Raw genomic sequence first — 15,225 nt, forward strand, 5'->3', positions numbered from 1 at the left:
TCAAAAGCACCGATTGACCTGCCCAATCACTTCCTTTAACCTAATGGACAGTTTTAAAAAGCAATCTAGAAAAAGTAAGCCCTTGTCTAATTTTGACCACGTTTTCAGATTTAACCACATTCTCACCCTGGTATTTACTTGTTTATTTTATTTTTTGGCTTCTGTTTATGCCTTACCTGCTCTCTGGAACCATGCTTTGCTGACGTTAGGGTCAACTTCTTTCTGCGTCTCAAGTCCGCTGACACACATGGCGAGCTTATTGAACAAACTGGTAACAGTGGGAAAGCCGTCCACACTGAGTCAAGCGATCAGCTGGTAAGCGTGAAAAGGAATGGAATCATACTGCCCAGTAGCCTTCGCTTTAAAGACAAAATGCAGCCATACGTACTTCTGGCTACATAACTCATAATCTCCAGAAACATATATAGGGCTGTTTTTATAAGAATGAGCCTGTGTTGACTTTGTTTGTGTTGAGAGAATTTGAGTGTCAATGTACAGTACAGCCTAAATCAAACTTCACTCAAAAATATATGAAGCACTTGAATGCATGTTTAAGTAGACATAATAGCCCCTTTCACACATACAGACCTTTCCGGAAAATTGGCGGCAATTTTCCGGAAAGGTTGTATGTGTGAACAGGTCCTTTTTGAAAATACCGGTAAATTCGTTCCGGCTATTTTCCGGAAAGAGAAGTTGTAACATTACCGGCAATTTGCCGGAATGCTGCGCTGTGTGAATGCAGAAGGAAGATTGCCGTAATAAGCGCGTGCACTTCTAGAACGTGCTGACGTAAGACGTCTGCTTTAGCCAATCACAACAGTCAGACGCATTTACGTCCGCGCGGTTTATGAGAATAAAAGCCTTTGAATATTTTTCCAGACACATTTAGCTGATAGAAGTTAGTCAGATCACGTTTATATGTTCTTCTTAATGCCAACTGTGTAAATAATCATCGATGAGATGCTTATGATAAGCCGTTGTTTGTTTACCTTTAAGCTTTGCGTGTGCCTGTGAAACAGCCTATGAGCGCCTGCACACGCACATATTATGAACATTTCGACATGCGAAAGAGATCCTGCGAAAGTTGTTCACAATATTGATCATCCACAGAGTTTGTAATTTAGTCAAATGTTTACAAACACAAGCGCAGCCGTTTAAAGCTCATTTGTGGTGAATGATGTCAGAATTTACCGGTATTTTGGAATGTATGTGTGAATGCTCTTTTCTGGAAAATTTCCGTAACGTCCTCGCCTGTGTGAACAGCGCTTTTTTGAATATACCGGTAAAGTCATTCCGGAAATTTTCCAGATATTTACCGGTATCACTGTGTGAAAGGGGCTAATGTGTACATTACTATATGCTCAAACACACACACACACAAAAAACGTACACACAATATGTGGAATGCAGAGTGGTAAATCTTAACACATACAACACATAATGAACCACCAATTTACCAGTAGGGATGTCAAGAGGTATTGTTTGTTAGGCTTGAATTGATCAGCTGCGTAGTTCTTCTAGCATTTCATCACCTGAAATGGTCTTCAATTCATATAGTAAAACTAGCAATAGTTACAGACTACAGTGTTTGTGATCATTACAGGATGGAAGCCTTTAGTCATACATAGTAATGGACATTTTCCTCAATTTCAAAATCAGTCGCAACAGATTGACCAATTTGTGTGGAGCGTTGGATTTTGGAATGGAGGGGTTCTTTTGAAACTCTTCGGAAATTGTCATATTGTCAAATATTTTGGTAAAATTTCTATATTTTTTGGCCTAAATGCATGGTAAACTTGTGACCTTCAAAATAAACCAGGAACACTTTCTGTTTTGTCATAGGGCCTGTTTAATGGTTCTGCCACTTTGCGTTTCCTCTCAGATTCCTTCAGAGGGCACCATCGAGCAGTATGAAAGCGTACGTGCTGCTGCTTTTCTTTCCGTCAGAGCTGGCTCATGGCCGGCTGATCTGGATTCATAGTAATTGAGAGTGGGGAGGGATAGAAAATCGATTGGGAGCCTGGCAGTTCTTTAATGGCAACTCCTTTTACCTGTTATCAAGTGAGATAGGCTGCAGGGGCCCCTGACAATGACACGCTGCCCTCTTAGCAGCAGTCTGACTGATTAGAAGAGACAACGACGTGTCAAAGAGAGCCCGATCGGCTGAAATCACAAAGCCTGCAGGCTCCTCTTCACACGCTCTGATCATCTAGTGGAAGCTCGATTGGAGCCTGGAGGTCCGGGGGTCCCGTTGAACTCGCCGCACGTGCGTACGGGATAAGGGGGAGGCTCTACAGGCGAGAAATTGCTTTCTCGAATAGAGTTTACAGTCTGTAGGTTTTTGAATGTGCTTCCTAAACCACTCAGGAATTGTAAATACGTGAGACGCATATGCAGCTGACTGAAATACGCAGGTTGCTTCCCTAAAGAAGAGAATTTGTTGAAAACAGTTGCATGGCTCCCTCTAGCGGCGGAAGGTGGATAAATCTATTCACTCTCTAACAAATAGGGTTTTTTTATGCTTTAGGTGAGATTGAATTCAGAACAGGATGGAGTTTAGCAAGAAGCAAGGATGTTTATAGATTTACGTGTATGAATGTGATGTGTGACAGTGTCATTTTTCTTCGCTGTTTCTCTTTTCTTTCTCTACATGGATATCAGTCATATTTCTGCACCCCCTTTTTTAGTTGATCCCTTTTCACAACTCCTCTGTCTCTCTCGCTCTCACTTTCTCTGCACTCTGTTAACCGCTGTGTGGGACATGTTATAGGTAAAGGTCCAGAGACCATATTTTCGGGCCAGAACTTGAATGACAACGAATGGCACACAGTTCGTGTCGTCAGAAGAGGCAAAAGTCTAAAGCTGATGGTGGACGACTTGCAGCCCTCTGAAGGTACAGCATTATTTCAAGCAATATACCTCATACACCAAAATGTGAATTTTAAGACACATGGCATCACTGTATATGATTTTATATATTACTACTGTTTTTTAACTATTACGTAATTTTAACATAACAAAACTTAAGAATCAAGTTTGCACTAAATAACTTTTAACTTGCCATTTGAAAATATGTCTATTTTTGAATGATATGTAAATGTGTTTGTGGTTTTTCTCAAAAGGTTGTCATTTTAAGATTTGTTTTGTAAAAAAATGCAGTAAAAACTGTTTAGTTTTTATTGCTTAAAGTAAATCATTCTTAGGCAAAACCCATTTTCATCATTATCCCAGCAGGCACAGGACACCAACATGTTGTCAGATAGACGTTGTACCCCAACATTGTGGGACGATGCATTCTGTTTGGAAATAAAAATCAGGTTGACATCAGAACCTAATGTCAGGTCAACATCAATGCCCAATGTCGGACAGATGTTGCATTTTGGTTACTTTCCAACGCAACCTAAAAACAATAAAACATCAACGTCTAATGATGTCTAATGACGTCTATCAAGTGTTGGATTTTGGTTGCCATACTTGACAAATAAATGTCAGTATTTGACATCAATATGTATTTGTTTAAGATGTTGGCTTGACGTTGATGTTGGCTTGACGCACTTTCCAACACAACCTAAAATCAACAAAATATCATTGACATTTCACGTCGTTATTGGACGTCAAAATTAATATTAACGTAATTTCACATCATTATTGGACATCAAAAATAAATACAAATGTCATTTCACAACCTTATTGAAAGTCAAAATAAATACCAACATAATTTCATGTCATTATTGTATATCAAAATAAATATGCAGTAAGCTTCATTCCACAACCTTATTGAACGTCAAAATAACATTGTCCTTAGATGCTGACGACCTAAATATAACCTAATATTAATGTCTGTCAATGTGTGTCTGCTGGATTGCTTCAGCAGTCATCTTAGTTTCCTGATTTGGTGGTCATGAAATATTTATTACTTTTGTCAATGTTGAAAACATAATAGTTTTGTCGAAACAGGGTTACTTTTTTCTGGATTATTTTTGTAACAGTTGAAAAACATTTTGTCTCTAACAAATATTTCACAACCATGAAAAGGTCTTAACTTTAAATTCTGATGAACTGCAGCATTAATTTCTTTAAAAAATACCTATAATAAGTATATTATGCAAATGACTCAAAATTTTATTAGTTTTTCATAAATATAATTATAAAATAGTTCCTGTGTACAGATAAATAAAAGTAATAAAACAATTACAAATGATTTCAAAATATAAATTCAAAGGTAACTAATATACAAATACAAGTGAGCAAAAGAACACTTTAAACTCCAATATAAAAAAAAATCACCAGTAGTTGTAATATTAATCAGAGGGACATGCATAATTAGAATCATAATTATAACCTTTAAGTAATGATCATCATTTGTACACTTTGCTAATGGTCATGTGGAAAGACCATTCAGTGACTTTCCACTAGCGTTCCCTTAGTGCTCTTCAAGGGCACGAAAACACCTTTTTGCAATTTGCCCACTGAAAGTAGTGTCACATGAAAAAGGCAGGGCTTTCCCACAACGCAGTACAATCATCTTTAGTTTTTTTTGCTGAACTTACTGGTGTGTATTGGACACTTTGAAATACACTTGGTATTTTATTTAATGCTGATGCATTCGGAGGCCAGACCGCTGAGGGAATACATTATACTCACATAACCTTACTGATTTTAGAGTGAACGAACTTCCTCTTGGGAAGCTTTAAAAGAGGTTTTTAAAATATTTAAGGGCTTCTGTCTCTCCCAACGGATCGCAGAAAGATGAAGTTAACCTTTTTTCCCCTTCAAATTCCTTAAAATACTTCAAATGTTCGTCCAACTGTTGATGCTTTCGTGTTTCCTAGTTTTCAGCGTTTATTAAAAATCTTGCTGCAGTAAATTTGACATCACTGCGGTCCTGTTTAAAATAGAATATTATATGTGAACGTTAGCAATGGCTTCTTTCAATATGCTGCTTAATGAAGCTTTGAAACCTTTCTTTTATTTTTAATAAGTGCTTCGAAGTGCATAGCAAACTACCAAAGACATGTAATTTTAAATCTTGGATCAGTTTTATGAGTTTGTAGACGTTTAGACATTTGTAAAGTAATACTAGTTTGTAGTAAAAAATTTGCAGCAAAAACTGCTGTTCTTCTGTTTAATTCTGGTTTCTAGTCCAAAAATGGAATAATTGTTAAATTGAGAAGCATATTTTCAGAATTAACAAATCAAAATTAAAGAGCCCCTATTATACATTAAAAAGGTAAAATAACAGCTAATATGCATGCCACGTCAATAAACACTTTCATTGTCCTATAATATGCATTTGTTTTTACCTAATTATCCCAGCAACTCCCATATGAATCATTCAGCCATTCATTTGTTCCCAAACCCCATCTTAGCACGATGCTAATTTGCGCGGATTGGACCGATGACAGTCTGTGCCAGCACGAGATGGAGTGAAATGTTCACTACGGCTTATCAACAATATTGAAGTAGTCTGAGTGCGTAGTGTATGTGTGAGCATACCCAACACTCCTGTTTTTCTAGAAGTCCCCCGTATTTCAGACCCATCTGCCATCACCCTCCCGTTTTGTTATTTATCCTGGTACTAATGCACACAACAAAAGCTGAACTAGTCTGAAGCTTGACTGCTGCAAGTGTGTTGGAGCAGCTGATGGTGGCCAAAGCAACGACAAAAGGCAGTGGAACGCGAGCTATCAGACGCATTTAAATCTGTTAACAAAGCAGCACAAAACACAATTAAATATATAATTTGCAAGCTAGAGAAAACAAGAAGGCAACCATTTTAATCACACTTACTTACACTTGTGAAATGGAGGAAGAAACTGGTCCATGAACTGTGTACTGTAAAGTTCCTATCAAGGTCTGACAAAGTCCCACACATCAATAGTCTTTTCTGATCCTTCCTTTAACAAATAGCTGACGAATCCCCCGCTGTAAGCATGTAGATTCCAGAAGCACTCGTCAAATAATAAAGCTCAACTACCGACTCTTCACAGTTTCATCTTTGGGTAGAGAAAATAACACTAACATTTCCCTCACACCAGTATCATCCAGCTGAGCACAGTGTCTACATGACTTCAGGCTTCAATGACTTTGACTGGGATCAGCTACAGTGTTTGTGGCGGGAACAGGGGTTTCAATTTTTCCAGGTTTGCACACGCAACTATTGGGCCGGGCTTATGTTTTGTATCGCATCACGCCGAAACAGCTAAAGATTCGTTATCAAGTCGATTCATTTAAAGCACTACGCATCAACTCTTTAAAAGATGAATCAATAGTTTTAAACACTGCACACTTTCAGATTTAATGCTTAGCTGAATATTTCTCCTAACTTAGAGCTTTGTTAAGGCTGATTTATAATCTGACGCATAGCCCTTTGCCTTGGCCGTTGGCGTCGCTGACGTGCACCTCTCAAAAAATGTAACTACACGTTGGTTCCTGCCTCAAAATATGCGAGTTTGAGCCACTTGCACATCCCGGAAGTGTTCAGGAAAAGCAAAACAGCAGCGAAGAAACTCGACACAGAGGAACATTTACTACTCACTGCCAACTTGCATTTCGGAAGTGTTAATGCAGACCAACAGAGACAGCGTGCAGAAGTATAAATGCACAGCTACGTGCGTTGCATGCGCCGTGGATTACGCCGGTCACTTGACGCAAGTATAAAAAGTAGAAGAGTATATAAAGTATGTAAAAAGTATATAAAGTAGAAGTATAAACCAGGCTTTACACACTACATGGAAGGCCATTTTCAAAAACCCTCAATAGAGGCTCTTTAAGTGTGTTTTTCCTTAAAACAAGGAAAAGAATTCACCAATAGTGTAAGAAAAATATTATTATTTTAAACCAAAAACAAAACATTGAAAAACCTACTTAATTTTGATTTATTATTTCTGAAAACAAAACAGTATTCTAGGGCCAGAACCTACCATGGAACAAAATAAGCCATGAAAATTGATAGAAGAAAGGATATTATGAAGGCACTTTATATTTAATGATATTGGAAGATTATCACATTTGACAGGTTATGCATTCAATAAAATGTTTACATTATTATAAAAGGTTTGAGATTTTGTAGCTTTTTTCTCCATTTAACAATGCTGTTTTTCACTTTCTAAGTTTGTCTGGGTGTTTTAAAAATATGTAACCAATGAAAAGTGTTAAAAAGAGTTTGAATAAATCTCATGACTTCATTGGACCCTCAGACTACCAATAAATCAAACAATTTCGATCATCTAAGCTTGTTAGCAATCCGAGGGTAAAAAATAAAGAACTAAATATTTACGTTACACAATTTCTTTACTGAAGAAATACCATATCTGTAGCCTAAATGTTAATATTTCATGATTTTGATGAGCAGAAAAAGTGTTTAGTCTTGCATTTATTGTTTAGTCATAGCCTATACTGTTTTAATTAACCTTAGCATAGCATCTTTTATTAAGATTTTGACCAAATGTATTCATAGGCTGGAAAATCTGAGGACCCACGTTGCTATAGTAAAGTTTTCAACCTCCAATAAAAAATAAATAAAGCATATTCTAACACCAAACACAAACATACCTCAGAAAGTTGCTAGTCAAAAAACATCACCTCCATTTCAGCTTGATTTAGCTCAAATTTTGATTATTCAATCACAGATGCAAGTCCCTAACCACATGCAAAGCCATACTACACGGTGGTAAATGATTTGAAACAGTACATTGTTTCTCATTTGATTAGTGAGATCCCTGTGTTGTCTTATGTTGACATTTAGGACAAGGTCTCTGTTTTGACGCCTCCCCTTTCCTGCATTAAATCTGTTTTCGATTATTCATTCTGGTAAGGTCAAATCACTGGGGACCACACGCAGCTGGAGTTCCACAATGTGGAAACGGGCATCGTTACCGAGAAGCGCTACATGCCCGCTGTGCCCTCCAACTTCATCGGACACCTGCAGGGTTTGTCCTTCAATGGCATGTCCTACATTGACTTGTGCAAGAACGGCGATATCGACTACTGCGAACTGAACGCCATGATCGGCTACAGGAGCATCGTGGCAGACCCAGTGACCTTCAAGTCTCGCTCCAGCTATGTGACTTTGCCCACCCTGCAGGCCTACTATTCGATGCACCTCTTCTTCCAGTTTAAGACTACTTCTCCAGATGGGCTCATCCTGTACAACCGAGGAGATGGCAATGACTTTATAGTGGTAGAGCTGGTTAAAGGGTGAGCTGCTTTTGCTTTTTTTTCTTGTAGAATATGTGTTGATTGTGGTATTTTTGCTAATTGTTTTTGTCGCTGTTCATTTGCAGATATCTCCATTACGTGTCAGATCTGGGAAATGGAGCTCATCTCATCAAAGGCAATTCCAACACACCGCTAAATGACAATCACTGGCACAACGTGATGATCTCGCGAGATACAAACAACCTCCATACTGTCAAAATAGACACCAAAATCACCACACAGACTACCATGGGAGCCAAGAACCTGGATCTGAAAGGTAAATGTGGTTTTATTTTGTATCATTAGTAATTGCAATTGATTGTTTTAGTTGAAACTAGCCACACAGATTTTATTTAATTTTATGTGAATGAAGTTTATGTGAATTTCATTAATAACATGGTTTAAAAATGTGAAATAATTACATGTGAGGTGAAAATATATTTTTAAATCATTGGTTTAATGGTACTTCAAAGTGTAATTTATTTGATTTTATGATTTAAAGGTGATTTAAAATATAATTTATTTAATTTTATTTGAATGATGTTTACTGTTGAAATTTTAGTTTAGTTTAAACTGGCACAGAAAGGAAATTTGTCTTTAACACTGGATTTAAGACAACAATTGCATACATACAACAATCACACAATAACAACACTCATCAGGACAACAACATGGGTTAAAGATTTAAAAACTATATTAGCCCCATATATATTACTGCACATCATTCTTGACAACCCACCCCATTCACTTTAAACAGTGATCCGATTTAAGACAACAACTGCAATTGGGATAAAAGACTTTTTATAAGCATTTCTTCATGCTTTAGGAATTCTAAACCTGCGTCCTGATGGTAACATTTCAAAAGCTAAGTGGAGGAGATGTTTTTTCATAAAGGAGTCAAAAAAAAAAAATCTGCAACGAATGTTGTTTGAGACTAGCTATCTTATTCGCCTGATTGATAATTTGCAATAATTTCTTCTTCTGTTTAAGTGTTGTGTTACCAAACCAAGAAACCATATTATAAGTGAGAACACTCACTGTCAATGGTCTATATGCCATGTTTAAAGTCTGTGTACTAACATTAAAACTTCTCAACCTGTGGAGGAGACTGAGGCGCTGACTTTCCTTCTTATAAACAGCCTCTACATTACTATTAAACTTTAATTTGTCAATAATTGTGCATAAATAACTAAATTTTGAGACCTGCTCTACTATTTTTCCATTTTTGATGACTGGTTAATAAAACTTAGTATCTGCTACTCTTGTTTGACTCCCTCGACATAGCTCTTTTGTTTTTCCAATATTAAGATGTAATAAACTTTTGCCAAACCAATCTGTGATGTTATTAATGTATTTAAAAATATAAGAAGCTATTAATTTCTTCCTGACAGGAAACCAATGCCAGATCCTTAGCATATTTTCAATTAAAATAAAAAATTATATTATATTATATTATATTATATTATATTATATTATATTATATTATATTATATTAAATTATATTATATTATATTATATTATATTATATTATATTATATTATATTATATTATATTATATTATATGTACAAAATGCTTTAAAACAGAAAAAAAAATTGAGAGTTTTTCATGTTTTTAAAAAGGCCTCTTATGCCTACCTAGGCTGAATTTAATTAATAACTTGGTTTAAATAAGTAAAAAAGTAATTAATTTAAAGGTATTTAAACATGTAATTTATTACTACTGTAGTGTTTGGAAATTATTATGTGTTTTGTTTTTCAAATGATATTTTTTTTCAAAAGATATACACATTATATCATTGCTTGATTAATACATTCAGAAGAAAAATTGTAAGATGATTATTTTTTTACTGCCAATTTAATGTATATTTGATCAATAAAATAATACCAATTTTAAAAAAATAATAGCTATCCTGACCAAAAACTTGAATTTGTGCAAGATGTTGTGCATGATGTTGTAAACTGTAATAAACAAACTCACCACCAGGGGTCAGTGGTGCACCTTTCTTCCTGTATTTACATAACATGCCCCCTTGGTGGTTAAATTGAAAAGGCACTGTCAGTCAGAGCATGAATTTTGCTGCCTTTACAGGTGATCTGTATGTTGGAGGTGTGGCTAAAGATATGTATAAGGACTTGCCAAAGCTGGTGCATTCAAAAGAGGGCTTCCAGGGCTGCCTGGCATCTGTGGACCTGAACGGCCGCTTGCCAGACCTGCAGTCAGACGCACTGTCCACCGCCGGCCAGGTGGAGAGAGGCTGCGAAGGTGAGGAAAACGGTATGAATGGCGCATATATACACCGGGTCGGCTTAGCGCGGTCCTTCAGTCTCCAAAGCCCCGTCTCATCTCATGCACACCTGCTCATCCTTTCTGCTTCCTGTTCTCTTCACTATCTGTTTTGTGTTTTCTTCATGCTGGGCCAATTTTAAGCAGTTTTCAGGCTTCTGTCAAGTGTTCTTTTGCCTCTGCTGAAAATAAATATTAGGGATGAATGGGGGTCAAAAAATCTTAAGTTTTTTTTAATGATGTAACTTTGAGGAAGCTGAAAATATGAGAGAAAAGAGATTTGTTACTGCCAGTTTGTTAATGCAGTGTAGTGTTTAGTGATAATATTAATTAAGCCTACTAAAGTAAAGCAAAATCTCAGTTTTTTGTCATTGAAGATCAGAAAGATATTATAAAAGCAAAACATCAGTGGTATTGACGTAATTGAGACTGCTATGAGAGGCTAGTGAAAATATGCTACTTTTTCCGTTCTAAAAGATGAATAGAATACATTAAAATGGAATGCAATGCATTTATTATTAAAACGAAAGCCAGTTTAAAAGGGGAATGCTAGAAGAATCATGAGATTCAGTGAACATGCTTATTAAAAGCGATGTTTCAGATGTGTAGCATTACATAAACGGTTTTAATATTGCAGTAGCAAGATTTAAGCTAATTAAGTTACAGTACAATACAAATATTGAGGGGGAGTTTGATGTTTATTTGTTGGATATTTCAAACAAATGCTGCTCATTTGAATGTTCAGCTAGTCAGCAAATCTTGAAAACAAACAAAATCCAAATGCAAATATATTAAACAGCTTTCCAACATGCATAATTATAATAAATGTGAATTGAGCATCTAAACACACACTGATTGTAATGAATCATGTGACACCGAATACTAGAGTAATGATGCTGACAATTCAGCTTTGCCATCTCAGAAATGAATTCTATTTTAAAATATATGAACAAAGAAAACATGCTTATTTTCTGTAAATGTAGAGGAAACAAAAGCTGCTGTTATTTAAAAAACATATTGCACATTTTAGGATTAAATACAGGCTAACAGTAACCATAATGCTAAACAAAAACAGTTTAGTTACACTACCAGGAACAATTTCAGCAATTTAATATTAAATTATGTGAAAATAAATGGAAATATGCATATAACACTATATATATATATATATATATATATATATATATATATATATATATATATATATATATATATATATATATATATATATATATATATATATAAATAGTGTATAATTATTAGATTATCCAGTTAAAAAAGAGACAATGAAATGTACTATGAAACAAACCTTTACATATGCATTTAAATATTTATGTTTAGGGTGTGTTTGCACTTGTAGTTCACACTTTGTTGGGTAAGTTCACACTTTTAGTACAAACAAAGTCAATTACACATTTAGTCCTGATTTACTTAGCAGGGGGAAAAGTGTGAGCATGTTTTATCAGCTGAAAACTCTTAAGCTTACAACATATATAAAGGAATTAAATGAGTACCGCTTATCCCTCAGTCTCACACGCACACACACGAAAGTCTGCTCGATTTAGATGCATTTCTGACATTTCTCTTGAACTTTAATAAGATGACTATGACGGAAAAAAGAAAACAAAGTATGCTTGTGCTTTCTGTCTCGTGACATCATGTTCTGTTTTTGGTCCATTAAGATGTATTTGGTCCATGTTTCATTCACTGTTTGTTTCAAACAGACCACACCGTAGTATGTTTAAAAGTGGACCATCTTTTTTAGCTGTCTTGGTCTGCTTGTTTGGTGCACACTAGGATTCAGATGGTAGCAGCTATTCACCTATTTAAATAAACTGCACTAAAACAGCAACTGCACCATTGTTCAGTTTAATAAAAAAACATACCTGCCAAGTATGAATACACCCGTAGTAAATCTATTTTAGGATTAGATAATACTGATTAACAGTAGGGCTGTGCTATATATCTATATTTGTTATTGCAGAGAAGTGCAATGACTTAATTACATTTTATGTACCAAGATAGTGTGCTGCATGGATAAGTTATTTATGCAAATGTGATCAATCAGATGGGGCCTTTCCTCACCTCTCCTATAAAAAAGAAGATATTTAGAAGAATGGTGAATTTGCTGTTAGCTAAACTTAAAGTTAAAAAATAATAGAAATTCTGGGAGACAAGAGAGAAAAATGACAACAGCCAATAAGAAGCATATTTTCCTCCGAGTCATTTTAGTCATTTGTGGTGTTTGAAAGTCTAAATTTTTGTAATAAAACTTTTTGATTCAATTTTTTGAAGATTTAATTAGCTATATTACTGTATGTCTATTACCTGCTTACTTTAGTATGATCATCACAAAAATTCTTATTTTAATTGCTGATAAAATAGTGTTTTATTTTAAACTAGCTATATCATAAGAAATATCGGTAACACTTTACAATAAGGTTCATTTGTTAATGCATTTACTAACATGAACTAATCATAAACAACACATGTACAGCATTTATTAATCATAATTGAACATTTACTAATGCATTATTAACATCCAAGTCTATGCTTGTTAACATTAGCTAATGCACCATGAGTTAACATGAACTAACAATGAACTACTGTATTTTCATTAACTAACATTAACTAGCATGAGCAAATACAGTAGTAAATGTATTGTTCATTGTTTGTTCATGTTAGTAAATGCATTAATTAACATTAACTAATGAACCTTATTGTAAAGTGTGACCGAAATATCATTATCTCAACACTCAACAACAAAATTGTTTTAAACCATCATGGGTTTCGTTCTTCTGTTGAAGCTAAAAAGAAGTTAATTGGAGGAATGCTGATTTTTGGCACCTATTTACATCCATAGGTGCTGTTAGGTGAACCTAGAGCTAAAATTAAATAAAAATTATGGAAGACGAGAGAAAAATGAGAGCAGCCAATAAGAATCAGAAGTCTTTTGTGGTGTTTTAAAGTTTAGGTTTTTTTTTCTTTTTTGCTCTACTATATTATATCTATTACCTGTTTATTTTAGTATGATGATCACATAAAAATTCTTATTTTTAATTGCTGATAAAATTGTGTTTCTTAAAATTAGTTATATTGTAAGAAATATCATTATCCCAACACACAACAACAGTATTGTTATAAACCTTTATGAGTTTCTTCTGTTAAAGATAAAAAGAAGATATTTGGAAGAATGCTGATTTTTGGCACCCATTTACATCCATAGATGCTGTTGGGTAAACCTAGAGCTGAAGATAAAAACTAATTCCAGAAGACAAGAGAGATAAACAGTCAATAAGAAACAATAAGACAATATAAAATTCAAAATGTTTTTTTATTACCTTTTTGTTTTAGTATGATTTTATTACATAAATAGAAAAAATATATTTTAAATTTCCTGATAAAATAGTGTTTTTTTTTTAAAGTTGGTTGAATCATAAAAAATATCGTTATCACTCAGCAACAATATTGCATATTGCATATTTTCCCAGTATCATGCAGCCCTACAGAATTGTGTCCTGTTTATTTTTCTTCTCTGTGTCTGTTCCTGACTGACTCTCTCTCATCATCTCTGACTCCACTTCTCTTCTCCCCTGCGTCTCTGTCTGCTTTCTGTATTTCCTTACATTTTGAACCACTTGATTTGTTATAATCACAAACATTCCAGTGCCTCTACTAACATCTTATATTTTTTTGTTTTGTTGTTTCTTTTTCGTTTTGCTGACAAAAGTTGCATTGCTGAAAGCTGACTTGCAAGGTAGATAGTCATATGTGTGTCTTAACCGATGCCCCTCTTCCCCTGACTGTGAGCGTCTGATGTCGTAGATAACGTTTTTGCCCAGCAGCTGGTCTAGTAATTCCATCACCGTAAATACAAGCACCGTCCACACACCTTGTATTTACAACCTCCTGGTCTTAAAATGTCTCCGAGTGTCCTGTGTCATAGTTTTCCCTCACTTTCCTGTCACTTCTCTTTTCATTGGAGCGTACATCTGTTCTGTTGTTAATGGAGGCATGTGTCCCCCTTCCTGTCCTCCAACAGTGACCCACCCCCCCGAACCCACCTACTGCATGAAGTCCAGGGCTTGACGCTTACAAGTTGAAAAGTTTTAAAATTTAGAAGCGCATTAAAATATCGAAGGGGAAAATTGGAATTTTAGTTATTCCTTTCGTAAAACTAATTAAATGGAGAAATTTACAAACAATATAATTCATTAGAATAGAAATTGTGCTACTGTATTGAATAATTATGCAAGAATGTGTGTGTGTTTATATATATATATATATATATATATATATGTATGTATCTGTATGTATTGTGTATACATTTACATCTATAGAAAAAATTTAAGAGATGACACGGTTATTTTCAGTTTCACTGGATTTATTTTTAAGTAAAATGTTAATTTTTATACTTCAAAGGTCTGATAACATTAAAAATTGTCATTTGGGACACTTTTTAATTATTAAAAACAAGTCAATGTTATTGCATCACATGTTGATTTCTTAACTTTTCTGAAGTTAAACATTTTGTTAAGTTAAGAATTAAAAAACAGCAAAAAATCAGTCCAGGGCAATCAAAAAAATGTGGAAAATTATTTTTGTAAAAATGTATATGGGGAATATGTATATTTGTATGTGTATATTTCTCTCTCTCTGACATGTTTTACAGTGTAACAAGCTCTTCCTACAAATTTCATCAGATCAAATCCATGTTCCATTAGTTTAATCAAAAGGCCTTT

The 15,225-nt window shown here is 34.8% G+C and overlaps 1 protein-coding gene across 49 annotated transcripts in view; it reads left to right on the forward strand.

The window, feature by feature from the left end:
- nrxn1a (neurexin 1a) overlaps positions 1-15,225 on the forward strand; it is a 290,869-nt gene that overhangs the window by 183,724 nt on the left and 91,920 nt on the right. For 27 of the 49 annotated variants that reach the window (NM_001080021.3, XM_087275228.1, XM_087275249.1 and 24 more), the window contains 4 exon segments: positions 2,771-2,893; positions 7,818-8,199; positions 8,286-8,476; positions 10,289-10,462. In NM_001080021.3, the coding sequence (NP_001073490.1) occupies positions 2,771-2,893; positions 7,818-8,199; positions 8,286-8,476; positions 10,289-10,462 (870 nt within the window). 49 annotated transcript variants of the gene reach the window in all.

The sequence above is a fragment of the Danio rerio genome, chromosome 12 (assembly GCF_052040795.2).
Source record: "Danio rerio strain M-AB ecotype USA chromosome 12, GRCz13ab, whole genome shotgun sequence".
NCBI lineage: Eukaryota > Metazoa > Chordata > Actinopteri > Cypriniformes > Danionidae > Danio > Danio rerio.